Below are 16,244 nucleotides of genomic sequence, written 5' to 3' on the forward strand. Positions count from 1 at the left end.
GTGTGTGATCAGTGTGTGTGTGTGTGTGTGATCAGTGTGTGTGTGTGTGTGTGTGTGATCAGTGTGTGTGTGTGTGATCAGTGTGTGTGTGTGTGTGTGTGTGTGATCAGTGTGTGTGTGTGTGTGATCAGTGTGTGTGTGTGTGTGTGTGTGATCAGTGTGTGTGTGTGTGATCAGTGTGTGTGTGTGTGTGTGTGTGTGTGATCAGTGTGTGTGTGTGTGTGTGTGTGTGATCTGTGTGTGTGAGAGATCAGTGTGTGTGTGATCAGTGTGTGTGTGATCAGTGTGTGTGTGTGTGTGTGTGATCAGTGTGTGTGTGTGTGTGTGTGTGTGTGATCAGTGTGTGTGTGTTATCTGATTCCCTCTCTCGTCCAATCAGACTCATCCAGACTTCCCTAAAAAACCTCTGACGCCGTACTTTCGCTTCTTCATGGAGAAACGAGCCAAATACGCCAAAATCCACCCTGAGATGAGCAACCTGGACCTGACCAAGATCCTGTCCAAGAAGTACAAGGAGCTGCCCGAGAAGAAGAAGGTCTGCACCCCCCCCCCCAAACCTTCATGTATGTCAGCACCCTGTGGCTCCGCCCACATGTTAAACCCTGTCTCTCTCTTCATGCAGCAAAAATACATCAGCGAGTTTCAGAGAGAGAAGGAGGAGTTTGAGAAGAACATGGCCCGATTCAAGTGAGTCCAGCACTCCCTCACCTGTTCACCTGTTAGCATGGCTTCAGCATGTTGCTAACGTTAGCTTACCTGCAGGGAGGATCATCCTGAGCTCATCGAGGAGAGGAAGAAGTCCGACCTGCCCGAGAAACCCAAAACCCCCCAACAGCTGTGGTACAACCACGAGAAGAAGGCCTACATGAAGCTGCACCCGGAGGTACACACACACACACACACACACACACATCTAAACGTGTGTGTGAGTCAGATCTAAATGTGTGTGTGTGTGTGTGTGTGTGTGTGCAGGTGAGTCAGAAGGAGCTGAAGGAGGCTCTGAGGAGACAGTGGTCTCAGCTCACTGACAAGAGGAGACTCAAGTGGATCAGTAAGGCCCTGGAGCTGCAGAAAGACTACGCGGTACGAACCTGTCCCATCAAATACACAGCCTGCAGTCAGAGGTCAAGGGTCAAACTAACTGTGTGTGTGTGTGTGTGTGTGTGTGTGTAGGGCAGTATGAGAGCCTATCACGAGGCTCATCCTGACTCGAACTCGGAGGAACACGTTCGCTCCGTCCTCACTAAAGCTGAGCGACAGCTCAAGGACAAGTTTGACGGACGGCCGACAAAACCTCCACCGTAAGTCCTCCAGGCTATGCTAATGATGCTAATGGTGCTACGGTGCAGGTGCTAATCCATGTGTTGTGCTAGTAACGGGTACTCTTTGTACTGTGCGGAGCTGATGGTGAACATGAAGGACGTCCCGAGCACGGAGCGGATGGTTCTGTGCAGTAAACAGTGGAAGATGATGACGCAGAAAGAGAAGGACATGTTTCAGAAACGCTGCGAGCAGGTCAGTGCTAACAGGCTAACATGTTTGTGTTTGATCAGAGGAAGAAGCTAACAGGCTAACATGTTTGTGTTTGATCAGAGGAAGAAGCTAACAGGCTAACATGTTTGTTTGTGTTTGCTCAGAGGAAGAAGCTAACAGGCTAACATGTTTGTGTTTGATCAGAGGAAGAAGCTAACAGGCTAACATGTTTGTGTTTGATCAGAGGAAGAAGCTAACAGGCTAACATGTTTGTTTGCGTTTGCTCAGAGGAAGAAGCTAACAGGCTAACATGTTTGTGTTTGATCAGAGGAAGAAGCTAACAGGCTAACATGTTTGTTTGTGTTTGATCAGAGGAAGAAGCTAACAGGCTAACATGTTTGTTTGTGTTTGATCAGAGGAAGAAGCTAACAGGCTAACATGTTTGTTTGTGTTTGATCAGAGGAAGAAGCTAACAGGCTAACATGTTTGTTTGTGTTTGATCAGAGGAAGAAGCTAACAGGCTAACATGTTTGTTTGTGTTTGATCAGAGGAAGAAGCTAACAGACTAACATGTTTGTTTGTGTTTGATCAGAGGAAGAAGCTAACAGGCTAACATGTTTGTTTGTGTTTGATCAGAGGAAGAAGCTAACAGGCTAACATGTTTGTTTGTGTTTGATCAGAGGAAGAAGCTAACAGGCTAACATGTTTGTTTGTGTTTGATCAGAGGAAGAAGCTAACAGGCTAACATGTTTGTTTGTGTTTGATCAGAGGAAGAAGCTAACAGGCTAACATGTTTGTTTGTGTTTGATCAGAGGAAGAAGCTAACAGGCTAACATGTTTGTTTGTGTTTGATCAGAGGAAGAAGCTAACAGGCTAACATGTTTGTTTGTGTTTGATCAGAGGAAGAAGCTAACAGGCTAACATGTTTGTTTGTGTTTGATCAGAGGAAGAAGCTAACAGGCTAACATGTTTGTTTGTGTTTGATCAGAGGAAGAAGCTAACAGGCTAACATGTTTGTTTGTGTTTGATCAGAGGAAGAAGCTAACAGGCTAACATGTTTGTTTGTGTTTGATCAGAGGAAGAAGCTAACAGGCTAACATGTTTGTTTGTGTTTGATCAGAGGAAGAAGCTAACAGGCTAACATGTTTGTTTGTGTTTGATCAGAGGAAGAAGCTAACAGGCTAACATGTTTGTTTGTGTTTGATCAGAGGAAGAAGCTAACAGGCTAACATGTTTGTTTGTGTTTGATCAGAGGAAGAAGCTAACAGGCTAACATGTTTGTTTGTGTTTGATCAGAGGAAGAAGCTAACAGGCTAACATGTTTGTTTGTGTTTGATCAGAGGAAGAAGCTAACAGGCTAACATGTTTGTTTGTGTTTGATCAGAGGAAGAAGCAGTACGACATCGACCTGCAGAGGTTCCTGGAGGTACGTCACCTGCTGAGTCATCGGCCTTCAGGTCAGGCAGACTGAAGCATCAGATGTTCTGACTCATCATGTCATGTTTCAGAGTCTCCCGGAGGAGGAACGAGACCGAGTCATGACTGAGGAGAAACTGGGCGGGAGCAAAGTAGGAGGGGGCGTGGCATCCAGCCCACATAGAGCCAAATCCCCTTCAGTCAAGGTGTGACGCTCTTCAGACACGAGGATCTGTCCGCACCATTATTGTGCTTCTTTGAACACCTGTGGTTGTTACTGAGTACCTGTAAACTCACCCATCGGGGGTTGTGATTTTGTTTGATCCCAGGCGGAGCCTGAAGTCTGGGTTCCTGCTGGAAATCCCAAAGAGCGGCGAGATGGGAAGAAGACGACGAAGCTTCCAGAGACGCCCAAAACAGCGGAGGAGATGTGGCAGCACAGCGTGATCGGAGACTACCTGGCCAAATACAGAGTGAGCAGTCTACACTTAGAGAAGGAGGGGCACGGGTGCAGCAGGTGACTCACGTTAACACTCTGCTGGTCATGTGACTCACAGAGTGACCGCAGGAAGGCGCAGGCGGGCATGGAGGCGGCCTGGAAGTCGATGGAGAAGAAAGAGAAGATCCCGTGGATCAAGAAGGCGGCAGAGGACCAGAAGCGTTACGAGGTTCAGTACCAACCCGTGGTCAGTGAGCCACGCCCCCTCCCATACTGAGCCCCCCCCCCCCCCCCACATGCTAAGGCTGCAGACGCCATGTTTCCTCCCTGTGCTCGTTCATGTTTAAAGCTGGCGTGTTGTACTGACTCTCGGTGTCCTGCAGAGGGAGCTGTTGGAGATGAGGACTCCTGCAGCCGGTCAGCCTCAGAGGAAACCCAAGTTTGATGGAGAACCAAAGAAACCTCCAGTGTGAGTGACACTGTTCCTTTAAGAGGGTCACATGATCACAGTGTGTGTACTGATGGTTGTGGCGAGGGCGACGAGGTTAACTGTGATGTCAGTGTTGGGAAGAAGGCCTGAGCTCATCGCTGTATTTCTATTGGTTGGTTTAAAAAGAGCGGATCAATGAGTCAGATCAAACAAACGAGTAAGACAGAAAAAAGTCTAATACTGTCGGCCATCTTTGATCCTGTCACAGATATGACCACGACTGATCTGAGACCGCCCACAATCCTCCAGCCAATGACACAGTTTGGTTTAGAAGTGTTCAGGTCTTTCCTCTCCTACACGCCTGTCTGAATCTTAACCAGCGCCTGTACTCGTCCAATAGGAGCGGCTATCAGATGTTCTCCCAGGAGCTGCTGACCAATGGGGAGCTGAACCACTTCAGCCTGAAGGAGCGGATGGTGGAGATCGGGAAGAGGTGGCACAAACTGAGCCAGAGTCAGAAGGACAAGTACAAGAAGCAGGTGGAGGAGCAGCAGGTGGAGTACAAGGCCGAGCTGGAGGCCTGGGTCAAGGTGAGCTGCTGGCTCCACGTCGTCCTGATAACTCTGTCATCACTTTCCTGAGTTTCTGTCCAAAAGGCTGGAAGAGGACGTCTTCAGTCCCCCGTGCTCTAAATGACACATCAAACATGCTGTCTTCTGTTTTTGTCTTCAGTCGCTGTCTCCGCAGAATCGAGCCGTCTACAAAGAGTTCTCGACCTCGGTGAGTCTGTTCTCTTTAAACCATGCTGCTCATCCATCCAATCATGACTCGGCTCGTTTCCAATCATGACTCAGCTCGTTTCCAATCATGACTCAGCTCGTATCCAATCATGACTCGGCTCGTTTCCAATCATGACTCAGCCTGTTCATGACTCAGCCTGTTTCCAATCATGACTCGGCTCGTTTCCAATCATGACTCAGCTCGTATCCAATCATGACTCAGCTCGTATCCAATCATGACTCAGCTCGTATCCAATCATGACTCGGCTCGTATCCAATCATGACTCGGCTCGTATCCAATCATGACTCAGCTCGTTTCCAATCATGACTCAGCTCGTTTCCAATCATGACTCGGCTCGTTTCCAATCATGACTCAGCCTGTTTCCAATCATGACTCAGCTCGTTTCCAATCATGACTCAGCTCGTTTCCAATCATGACTCAGCTCGTTTCCAATCATGACTCAGCTCGTTTCCAATCATGACTCAGCTCGTTTCCAATCATGACTCAGCTCGTATCCAATCATGACTCGCAAAGTCCAAACGTAACATACGTGTCTTACCGGAGGCCTCCTGTAGGGGGCAGGCTGCCAAATAGAGCTCGGTGTGTCTACCGTTTGTGTGGGCCGGAAAACGTCGGTTTGTTGTTTACATTCAATCACAGCAATCCTAGTGCTACACTAACTACCCCACCAACGGCCAATAGAGGCCATCAAACGCTCCTCAAACATCGTGTCCTGTTCCGTCCTTTTTAAAAAAACGCTCGTCAACCGCCAAACGTCCGGGGAAACCATAGAAACCAGCGACTGTATATATTAAGCCCACGAGCGCCTCTAGCGGGACTGACGATACTACAACTTGCGGACGCGTAGTTGTATCCGCCAACGCCAGGTACGCAAGTGCGTCTCCTGCGTTGTCGGCTGCGTATCTAACATTGAGCATATTTCGGGCCTATTGTGGATCGTCAATCAGTTAGATCGGATTCTGATCAGATTTGGTTAGCAGCCTGAACAAAGTCTAAGTACTACTGGGGGGGTAGCATTAAGCTAACCGTTTGTGAAGATGAGATTCCCCCATCTTTAAGCTAACGTAACGTTAGCATGTACCCTGATTTGTCCATGTTTGTTTGTTTGTTCTTCAGAAACGTCGCAGCACCGCTAAAGTCCGCAGCAGTCCTGGAGCTAAAGTCCGAGTGACGGCGAAGGGGAAGGCGGCGAGCTCGAGAGCCGTCGCACAGACTGTTGGGGTGGCCAAGCGGGCCATGGCGTACCGCGCAAAGGTAACACACAGCACACATGGTCACGGTAACATGAAGAAGAATGGTTTAAGGTGTAATACCTGACGCCTGGTCTGTTCGTCCTGCAGCAGGACATGTCGGACTCTGACGAGGAGAAGAGCGACTCGTCAGACTCTGACGAAGATGACGAGACGTCAGGATCCACTGACAGCGAGGATGACGATGAAGATGATGAGGTGAAGTTTAACCTTAACCCTAACCTGTTCACTTCGGGTGGCTTTAAGGATTCTCAATCCTTTCAAAATGAGCCCTTAAATAACATCATCATACTGAGACACCTGCTCGAGCGTCCCGCCCTCATTTCCCCAGAGACGGGAAAGCTCCATGTTTATTTTCTGAAAAGGAGCCGCTCACGTGATTGGATAGCAGGGTTTTTGACCGCTGAAGCTACAGACCTATCACAGATCAGTGGGCGGGACTTCACTGTCTGCCATGTGGCTTGGAAGCTAAGCTAACAGGCTGTGTGGAGAAAGATGATGTTTGTGGTCATCTCTACGAGCTGACATGCAGGGAACACACACATGTAAATAATGCTGCATTCAGGTGCTGCTCGGACAGTCCAACGCTCCACGCTGTCGTTCTTCTGGCTTCAATGTTTTAATGCAGCGAGGAAGATCAGTGAAGTGTTTGTCCAAAGTTAGGTTTGAGGAAAACGCACCATAAGAATCTTGTACTTTAGTGGGCGGGGCCTGCAGTGCTCTTACGAACCAATGAGAATTCCTTTAAACTTCACTTTTGTTTTTCTTAGAACGAGGACGAGGATGACGAGGATGATGAAGATCAGTCTTCCTCTGAAGAATCCAGCGACTCGGATTCTGACTAGCCCCACCCCTTCACCTCATTGGAGAGGAAAGGCTGTGCAGGCCACGCCTCCTCATGTGCCAATCAACATGGCAGACCAATAAGAAGTGAAGTCACACTGCGCTCACTCTTGCCCCTCCCACCTCCCGTCTTAAAGAGGCGGAGCCTGGACGAGCGTTTTGTTACTTGTTTGTTTTTTATAGTGTTTGTTGGTTTTTATCTGATTGACATTTCAGACGGGTGGAGACTGTTTTATTTCTGTGGGTTGATGACGGGGTGCAGTTGTACAGATTGACAGGCAGGGGGAGGGGCGGGGCCTATTGGCAGTGTTACCGTTATGGGAGGAGCCAGTGTTCAGCCTCCAATCAGCTGCCTGCCGGAGAAAACTATAAACAAATAAAAGCACTTTTTTTTCTCATGTTTGTGGTCTGATGTGACGATTAAACACACCATGACATCACAGCAACACCTCACTGTGACCTCACTGTGACATCATCACCCCCCCCTCCCCCCCCCCCCAAAAAAAGTAAACAAACCATTTGCATTATTTCAGCTTTTATTTGATTTAATATATTTTTAGAATATAAACAAACTTTCTTCTTTCCACCTGATACACAAATAAATAATCTGAACTTTCGCCCCACATTAACCCTTCTGGCCTTTGGCACGCGCACGCCCTGTTACCATGGTAACCCCCCCCCCCCCCCCCCTTACAGATTGGACTACAGAACCCATCAGCCCCTGCTCTCAGCTCAGTTTAGAAAACAGTGATGCCAGAAAAAGAAAAACAGTTCCACACATGCATCATCTTTGTTACCATGGTTACCAAACTTTATAAAAAGAGATTCCACCCCACGCACCCCCCCCCCTCCAAAAAATAAAATAAAATAAAGTTTGTTCATCCACATAGCGACCAATCAGATCGCAGCCTCCGTTCAGCAATGAGACGTTCAGGGACTACAAATCGCGTGCGTTCAAAGAACAAGGAGACATTTCAGCACAGCTTCTAAAAGAGCTGCAGTGAACTCATATCAGAGGACCACACGGGACTGGACCAGGGTCAGGACTGGACCAGGGTCGGGACTGGACCAGGGTCGGGACTGGACTGGACCAGGGTCGGGATCTTCATTGTTAGAGAAATGATGGATCTGATTTAGAAACAGCAGACTGATAACTCCACCTGTACGCTCAGATACACCTGACTCTACACCTGTCAATCATCTCTCACTACCTGTCAATCATCTCTCACTACCTGTCAATCATCTCTCACTACCTGTCAATCATCTCTCACTACCTGTCAATCATCTCTCACTACCTGTCAATCATCTCTCACTACCTGTCAATCATTTGGTTTAAATTATTTAGTGTTGGCTGAGAGCAGACTGAACACACGTCGCTCTCTGCCCTCATGTTGGACTGACAGGATGTTCAGCCCAATAAACATGATTCTCTCACACACACACACACACACACACACACACACACACACACACACACACACAGGGTCATAGAGGGAGGTCCAGAAGCTTCTTGTGCAGGTACTGCTTCACGTCCTCGATGCCGTTCAGCTTCTCCAGCTCGTGGTACGGCAGCTGAGAGGGGACAAGAAGACAACAGGTCACGTAAACAGGCGGTAAAGACACGTGACCTCTGACCTCGCACACAGCAACACGGGGTCGGGGTCTGACCTGTAAGATGAGGTATCCCAGCAGCCTCAGGTGGCGGTCCCTCATGGCCCTGGAGCCCACCAGGACCTCAGAGTTGTGGCAGTAGTGCCACTTGTCGTTGACGGACATGATGACCCTGCAGAGACGCACAGTGAGTCCTGGTTCTGATTAATCCGGTTTGCTGATACTAAGCCTGACTCACCTCCTGATGGACCTCTGTTCTGTGGGGGGGTCGTCGGCTTCTGTCCTTTCAGGGGGTTGGAGCTGTGGGGGTGAGGGGGGCTCTCTGTCGTCTCCAGGCCCCTCTGGGTATGTGGCTCCCTCGTAGAATCCGGGCAGCTCGCAGTCTATCCCCTTGCCCCCCTGGGTCCCTGCCCCCCCCTTGTCCTCGAGGATCTTTCCAATGGAAAACTGGAAGAGTGAGTCCGGTGCTGGCGCCCCTGCAGGTCCTGGGGCCCCCGGCTGTGCCAGGCTGTCGGAAGGGGGGCTGCTGAGTGTGGAGCTGTCCTGGCTCTCCAGAGAATGCTCCTTGGGCAGACCCGAGTAGAACTCTGCAGGGGGGCCGTAGTAGGGACCGTAGTCCAGGGGGCCCCCATTACTACCCAGGCGCTGGGGCCCGGGAGCTGCTGCGGCACCCGTGTTGCTGCGGATGTGGTGGGGCAGGAAGGATCTGGGCTCTATGGTCACCCCCATGGCCTCGCCCCCCTGACCTGGCTGCTCGGCCTCGTCCACCAGAGCAGCAAACGGAGAAAACTTCTGGAACTCTGAGGTCATCATGGCAACCGGGCCATCGGCAGGCTTCGGTGCCACGCAGGACGGGGGGGCGACGCTCAGAGATAAACCACCTCCAGTCCTGATGGGCAGAACCCGACCAGAACTGTCGATCCACAACACAAAGTCTGCAGACAAGGCAACCAACAACTAGTCAACAAACAACTAACCAGACACTCAAACAACCAAATAACGAGTCACTGAACCCTCAGTGGTTACCTGTGTAGTACCCGGGTGCCAGGACTTCGTCCTGTTTGTAGTTGTGTTCTCCCACCAGTTGTCTCAGAGCCTCGGCCACCAGACCTTTATAACTGACAGAAAGGACACCAGGACCAGTTCAACCCAGACTGAACCTGCACCAGGACCAGTTCAACCCAGACTGAACCTGCACCAGGACCAGTTCAACCCAGACTGAACCTGCACCAAGACCAGTTCAACCCAGACTGAACCTGCACCAGGACCAGTTCAACCCAGACTGAACCTGCACCAGGACCAGTTCAACCCAGACTGAACCTACACCAGGACCAGTTCAACCCAGACTGAACCTGCACCAGGACCAGTTCAACCCAGACTGAACCTGCATGAATCCAGGGTTGGGTGTTCTACCTGTACTTGCGGTTGACCTCATCAGCAGTCAAGGCGTGGTCAAACATCAGCACCTTGTGGGCGTCCTGCAGTCGTGGTCCATTGTAGTCCCTGAACTCCAGCTCCACGGCAGCATCCAGCAGAGACAGGTACCGCCTCACGATCAGAGCGTACGGGCTGTCTGTGAGGGGGCGGAGTCAAAACAACACACCTGGTACTGTTAATGACCTACGTCCTGTCACAACAATATAATGCGTGTTACTAGCCATGGTGTGTTGCTGGTTGCTAGCCGTGGTGTGTTGCTGGTTGCTAGCCGTGTTGTGTTGCTCGTTGTTAACCATGTTATGTTGCTCGTTGTTAGCCGTGTTGTGTTGCTGGTTGTTAGCCATGTTGTGTTGCTGGTTGCTAGCCGTGTTGTGTTGCTGGTTGCTAGCCGTGTTGTGTTGCTGGTTGCTAGCCGTGTTGTGTTGCGTGTTGCTAGCCGTGTTGTGTTGCGTGTTGCTAGCCGTGTTGTGTTGCGTGTTGCTAGCCGTGTTGTGTTGCTGGTTGCTAGCCGTGTTGTGTTGCGTGTTGCTAGCCGTGTTGTGTTGCTGGTTGCTAGCCGTGTTGTGTTGCATGTTGCTAGCCGTGTTGTGTTGCTGGTTGTTAGCTGTGTTATGTTGCGGGTTGCTAGCCGTGTTGTGTTGCTGGTTGCTAGCCGTGTTATGTTGCGGGTTGCTAGCCGTGTTGTGTTGCTGGTTGCTAGCCGTGTTATGTTGCGGGTTGCTAGCCATGTTGTGTTGCTGGTTGCTAGCCGTGTTGTGTTGCTGGTTGCTAGCCGTGTTGTGTTGCTGGTTGCTAGCCGTGTTGTGTTGCGTGTTGCTAGCCGTGTTGTGTTGCTGGTTGCTAGCCGTGTTGTGTTGCGTGTTGCTAGCCGTGTTGTGTTGCTGGTTGCTAGCCGTGTTGTGTTGCTGGTTGCTAGCCGTGTTGTGTTGCATGTTGCTAGCCGTGTTGTGTTGCTAGTTGCTAGCCGTGTTGTGTTGCTGGTTGCTAGCTGTGTTGTGTTGCATGTTGCTAGCCATGTTGTGTTGCATGTTGCTAACCGTGTTGTATTGCTGGTTGCTAGCCGTGTTGTGTTGCGTGTTGCTAGCCGTATTGTGTTGCTGGTTGCTAGCCATACTGTGTTGCTGGTTGCTAGCCGTGTTGTGTTGCGTGTTGCTAGCCGTGTTGTGTTGCTGGTTGCTAGCCGTGTTGTGTTGCGTGTTGCTAGCCGTGTTGTGTTGCTGGTTGCTAGCCGTGTTGTGTTGCTGGTTGCTAGCCGTGTTGTGTTGCATGTTGCTAGCCGTGTTGTGTTGCTAGTTGCTAGCCGTGTTGTGTTGCTGGTTGCTAGCCGTGTTGTGTTGCATGTTGCTAGCCATGTTGTGTTGCATGTTGCTAGCCGTGTTGTATTGCTGGTTGCTAGCCGTGTTGTGTTGCGTGTTGCTAGCCGTATTGTGTTGCTGGTTGCTAGCCATACTGTGTTGCTGGTTGCTAGCCGTGTTGTGTTGCTCGTTGTTAGCCATGTTATGTTGCTCGTTGTTAGCCATGTTATGTTGCTCGTTGTTAGCCGTGTTGTGTTGCTGGTTGTTAGCCGTGTTATGTTGCAGGTTGCTAGCCGTGTTGTGTTGCTGGTTGCTAGCCGTGTTGTGTTGCTGGTTGCTAGCCGTGTTGTGTTGCTGGTTGCTAGCCGTGTTGTGTTGCTCGTTGTTAGCCATGTTATGTTGCTCGTTGTTAGCCGTGTTGTGTTGCTGGTTGTTAGCCGTGTTGTGTTGGTGGTTGCTAGCCGTGTTGTGTTGCTGGTTGCTAGCCATGTTGTGTTGCGTGTTGCTAGCCGTGTTGTGTTGCTCAGTACTGACTGGTAACGTTGCTGATGAAGGCGGAGGAGAAGACGCGGTGCAGTACAGGGCCGGGGAAGTGTCCGAGCTGGAACAGCGACATGAGGATGTTGACGGTGGCGAGCGGCGAGCTGAGCGCCTTCAGCTCAACAACTTCCTCGAGACGAGAGAAGAACTGCTGCTCCCCGGACGGACGGTAACTCATCCTGCTGAACGGGAACACCAGCTTCTGGATCACCTGAGGACACACACATACACATGAAGGGGGGTAGAGGAGGACTGAAGGTCACATGACCACGGTCCCAAACTCACCTTACTGTCCAGGTACTCCGCCTTCTTCACCAGGAAGTCTGCGATGGTGTCCAGCAGTCGAGTCTCTCTCAGGCGATGGCGAGCAACGTATTTAGCAATCAGAGCCATCGTGTACGGAGTGATGCTGTCCACCTTCTTCGGCAACTCATCTGTGAGAGAGCAACGACAGGTCACATGACCACCTGAGTCTACGACAGGTCACATGACCACCTGAGTCTACGACAGGTCACATGACCACCTGAGTCTACGACAGGTCACATGACCACCTGAGTCTGCGACAGGTCACATGACCACCTGAGTCTGCGACAGGTCACATGACCACCTGAGTCTGCGACAGGTCACATGACCACCTGAGTCTACCTGCAGTCACATGATGCTCACCTGAGTCTACCTGCAGTCACATGATGCTCACCTGAGTCTACCTGTAGTCACATGATGCTCACCTGAGTCTACCTGTAGTCACATGATGCTCACCTGAGTCTACCTGTAGTCACATGATGCTCACCTGAGTCTACCTGCAGTCACATGATGCTCACCTGAGTCTACCTGCAGTCACATGATGCTCACCTGCCAGGCTGCTGATGAACCTCTCCTGTCGGTTCTGGTAGAACAGGTGAGAACTGAAGATCAACTCCAGACTCTTGTTGCTCGCCTCCCGAGCGCACACCGCCAACATCTCATCCAGCAACGCCATCTCCTGGTCACGAACGCCACTCACGCTCGCCAGAGTGTGTTTGACCAGACGCAGAATCTTCCTGAGAGACACAAACCCAGTGATGTCAGAGCGCTCCATTGACCCGTGACCTCGCTAGAGGGCGGAGTCACACTCCGTAACAGACCCTAACCCGACACACCTGTGACAGCATTAAGCCCCTCCCATTATCAGAGCGCACGCTACCTGCTGTTAGCTGCAGACACGTTCAGACTGTCGAACGCAACTCTAAACGTTACGAGGGTAGCGCCGCGCATGTGTGTGTGTGTGTGTGTGTGTGTGTGTGAGAGTGTGTGAGAGAGAGAGTGTGTGTGTGTGTGAGAGTGTGTGAGAGAGAGAGTGTGTGTGTGTGTGTGAGAGTGTGTGAGAGAGAGAGTGTGTGTGTGTGTGTGTTCGTGTGTGTGTGTGTGTGTGTGCTGAAATGAGTGTTGGTGCGTCGCAGACTGCGTGGTCCGTGGTCATGACAGCAGAAAGAGGCGGAGCCTAAAGTTGCAGCATCTGTGAGCAGACGGCGTCCGGCTGTCACCTCATTGGTTCTGTGTCTCTGATTGGTTGAGAACGAGCTGAGAATGATGGCGGACAGAAGCGTGCCCGCCATGTGACGGACAGCGGGCGCTAACTGACCACACGTCTCTGTCACGCCGCGGCAGGCGTGTGATGTCATGGATTGAAAGCGTGGGTCACCTGTTGGCGAGCAGCTGCTCAGGGTTTGGAGGAGGGCTGTTACTGGCCACGCCCCCTGCAGCGGCGTCCTGCGGCTGGAGAGAGCGCCACTTGAGTCTGTAGTAGGACAGTAAGAGGAAGAGCGTCTGCGGGTGGCGCTCTCTCTCCAGGTTCTTCTCGAGGCCGGCGAGGCACGCCTCGGTGAGGGCGTGCTGGCTGCCCGGGTGGAGCTTCATGCTGGAGCTGAACACCATGGACACGTCCTTCTGGTTAAACTGGTTCAGCCTGGACTGAGACTCCGCCTCCAACACCTGGACCACCTGAGAGTCACTGGGCAGACCTGTGGAGAGAGACGTGATGACATCACACCTGACGTGTTTGTGACCTCACTGAGACCCGCGTGGACTCACCGAGCGCCGCCACGGCGTACAGACAGTTGACGATGCTGAAGTTGTCAAACTTGGCGCAGTCGTTGACGATGGCGTTGCAGAGCGTCTGAAAGTCCTGATGCTCCAGAATCTGACGCCTTTCCCCGCCGTCCGCTCCTCCTGCGACCACCTCAGTGTCGTCCCCGCCGTCCCGCGAAGGGGGCGGGGCCTGCAGCAGCTGTCCGATCTTCTGCAGGGCCACAGGGTAGTGGTTGTGGGAGATCTTGGCCGGGTTCTGGGTGACCCAGCGCAGCACCTCATCGGGGCGCCGCGAGCGCTCGATCAGGCGCTTCATGGTGAAGAACGTGTCATAGCTCATCTTTTCGTGGATGAAGTTCCACGTTTTCTTCTTGCTGCTGCTGGCCACGCCCCCTCCAGGAGGAGCAACCCCTCCATATGTGTGGAAGTGGGCATGGTGCTGGTAGTGGGCTGTCAGAGGGGGAGGGGCTAGGTGGGCAGGGTGCGGCTGGGGGTGAGGATGGGGGTGGTAGTGGTGGTGGAAGTGCGCTCCTCGATGGGCGTCAGGGCGACCCTGATACAGCGAGTAGGCGGGGGAAGGGGGGGCGGGGTGGGGGAGGTGGGGATGAGGCGCATGGGGGGCCTCAAGCATGGCTAGCCCCGCCCTCCGCCCTTGTTTAACCCCGCTTCCTCCTCCCCCTCCTCCCCCCGTGGTGTTGTAGAGGCGTGGGGTGTACATGGCAGCAGACTTAGGGGCGGGGCAGGGCGGGCAAGGAGGGAGGCGGCGAGCTTGGCTCAGGAGGCGCCACCCAGTGGACAAACAGAGCATAGTCCAACAGCCCAGCCGCCTGGAGGCAACAACTCAGAACTCCTGCAGAAGAAGAAGAAGATCATCATCATCATCATCAGGAGCTTATAAAGGGTCAGGGTTTGACTCCACCCACAATCTACCTTTATTAACCACACGCGCACACCTCATCGATAGATCGAGTTGGTGACGTCATACATGTCAGTCCAGTTGGCCGGGCAGCTAGCTGTCAGTTAGCAGTTAGCAGCTAACAGTAATCAATGTCACAGACCGTGAGGCTAATAGAGTTAGCATGTTAGCTTCAGATCTAAACTGAGCTAACCAAAGCTAAGCTGTTAGCATGTTAGCATGATTCTGTCGGTTAACCTGGTTATTACCGAGTAGTTAACTCGTCTTTAACCCGGGTAAAGCCGCCGGTGCTCGGTGTTACCTCATCGCTCAGTACCGGCCGCGGCTCCGCTCTGCTCACACTCCTGAGGCCGCTCACGGTGCGTGTTCAGCGGGCTGACAGTGCTCGTTTAGCCGCTTCATTCCTCCACACAGCCCGCAGACTCCATCCTGCTGCTCCCGGCATGCACCTGCAGTCCGACAGCGCCCCCTGTCTGCTGCTGCTGCTCTTCTTCTTCTGTCCTTCATCACCTGATAGCGCCACCGTGTGGACTGGAGGATCCCTCACTGATGAACTTCACTGAAACACCTCACAGGTGTGTTTTCAACATTTAGGATGATTAACATTATTCAGACAAGCTGAGATCCTGCTCCACGTGCAGCAGCTCTATATAGTCTAGATCTACACCTCTTTATAGTCTAGATCTACATTCAGGTCTAATGTTGGACTGTACAGCGCCGCGCTATTTAATATGTATGTGTCTGCGATAAAGCTTTATATTATTAGGTTACTAAAGGTCACACCTGTGTAATAAAGGTTACTAAAGGTCACACCTGTGTAATAAAGGTTACTAAAGGTCACACCTGTGTAATAAAGGTTACTAAAGGTCACACCTGTGTAATAAAGGTTACTAAAGGTCACACCTGTGTAATAAAGGTTACTAAAGGTCACACCTGTGTAATAAAGGTTACTAAAGGTCACACACCTGTGTAATAAAGGTTACTAAAGGTCACACCTGTGTAATAAAGGTTACTAAAGGTCACACCTGTGTAATAAAGGTTACTAAAGGTCACACACCTGTGTAATAAAGGTTACTAAAGGTCACACCTGTGTAATAAAGGTTACTAAAGGTCACACCTGTGTAATAAAGGTTACTGAAGGTCACACACCTGTGTAATAAAGGTTACTGAAGGTCACACACCTGTGTAATAAAGGTTACTAAAGGTCACACACCTGTGTAATAAAGGTTACTGAAGGTCACACCTGTGTAATAAAGGTTACTAAAGGTCACACCTGTGTAATAAAGGTTACTAAAGGTCACACCTGTGTAATAAAGGTTACTAAAGGTCACACCTGTGTAATAAAGGTTACTGAAGGTCACACCTGTGTAATAAAGGTTACTAAAGGTCACACACCTGTGTAATAAAGGTTACTAAAGGTCACACCTGTGTAATAAAGGTTACTAAAGGTCACATCGCCCTGAGTTCCACTGTTTTTTTTTACCATTTGATTTCACTGATCATGACCACGGCTCTCCCTCGAAGACGTTTGTCCTTCCAGTTTTTAACAATAAAGTTTTAAATAATTTTTTTGTCTTACGGCCATACCACCCTGAACGCGCCCGATCTCGGAAGCTAAGCAGGGTCGGGCTTGGGCAGTACTTGGATGGGAGACCACCTGGGAATACAAGGTGCTTGAACCTGAGCAAGTCAAACCCAACCCGAGAGCTGCAGGAAGTGTCTGTGG

At 51.1% G+C, this 16,244-nt stretch overlaps 2 protein-coding genes across 3 annotated transcripts in view; one reads left to right on the plus strand and one right to left on the minus strand.

The window, feature by feature from the left end:
* ubtfl (upstream binding transcription factor, like) overlaps window positions 1-7,050 on the plus strand; it is a 15,633-nt gene extending 8,583 nt beyond the window's left edge. The window contains exons 6-21 of the mRNA XM_079349297.1: window positions 380-535; window positions 623-687; window positions 763-883; window positions 973-1,083; window positions 1,174-1,301; window positions 1,374-1,515; window positions 2,858-2,899; window positions 2,982-3,095; window positions 3,219-3,362; window positions 3,447-3,575; window positions 3,712-3,797; window positions 4,159-4,348; window positions 4,491-4,538; window positions 5,676-5,813; window positions 5,900-6,007; window positions 6,580-7,050. Coding sequence (XP_079205423.1) covers window positions 380-535; window positions 623-687; window positions 763-883; window positions 973-1,083; window positions 1,174-1,301; window positions 1,374-1,515; window positions 2,858-2,899; window positions 2,982-3,095; window positions 3,219-3,362; window positions 3,447-3,575; window positions 3,712-3,797; window positions 4,159-4,348; window positions 4,491-4,538; window positions 5,676-5,813; window positions 5,900-6,007; window positions 6,580-6,654 — 1,797 coding nt within the window. The 3' untranslated portion in view covers window positions 6,655-7,050. The remainder of the gene's footprint in view (window positions 1-379; window positions 536-622; window positions 688-762; window positions 884-972; window positions 1,084-1,173; window positions 1,302-1,373; window positions 1,516-2,857; window positions 2,900-2,981; window positions 3,096-3,218; window positions 3,363-3,446; window positions 3,576-3,711; window positions 3,798-4,158; window positions 4,349-4,490; window positions 4,539-5,675; window positions 5,814-5,899; window positions 6,008-6,579) is intronic.
* A 120-nt stretch (window positions 7,051-7,170) lies between these two features.
* On the minus strand, window positions 7,171-15,085 carry fastk (Fas-activated serine/threonine kinase). Of its 2 annotated transcripts, none has more exons than XM_079347451.1 (12): window positions 14,820-15,085; window positions 13,606-14,452; window positions 13,217-13,535; window positions 12,388-12,575; window positions 11,821-11,969; window positions 11,530-11,746; window positions 9,677-9,836; window positions 9,290-9,381; window positions 8,502-9,198; window positions 8,321-8,435; window positions 7,864-8,224; window positions 7,171-7,812 (listed from the first exon to the last, which is right to left on the minus strand). In XM_079347451.1, exons 2-11 carry the CDS (start codon window positions 14,408-14,410, stop codon window positions 8,138-8,140), a joined length of 2,829 nt encoding a protein of 942 aa, XP_079203577.1. In that variant the 5' UTR covers window positions 14,411-14,452; window positions 14,820-15,085; the 3' UTR covers window positions 7,171-7,812; window positions 7,864-8,137. The 2 variants fall into 2 exon arrangements, with proteins under 2 accessions (XP_079203577.1, XP_079203576.1); XM_079347450.1 differs by having other exon boundaries at window positions 7,843-8,224.
* Between the last annotated feature and the right edge of the window lie 1,159 nt (window positions 15,086-16,244).

Source organism: Symphodus melops, assembly GCF_947650265.1.
Source record: "Symphodus melops genome assembly, chromosome: 7".
Lineage (NCBI taxonomy): Eukaryota > Metazoa > Chordata > Actinopteri > Labriformes > Labridae > Symphodus > Symphodus melops.

Bases quoted from the DNA above. Each gene is read 5' to 3' on its own strand.
- fastk (XM_079347451.1), bottom strand. From the start codon at position 14,410: ATGCTCTGTTTGTCCACTGGGTGGCGCCTCCTGAGCCAAGCTCGCCGC. The intron at 9,837-11,529 runs GTCAGTACTGAG...GCCCCCTCACAG, and splicing joins CTTCATCAGCAACGTTACCA to ACAGCCCGTACGCTCTGATC. The intron at 9,199-9,289 runs GTAACCACTGAG...CCTTGTCTGCAG, and splicing joins GGCACCCGGGTACTACACAG to ACTTTGTGTTGTGGATCGAC.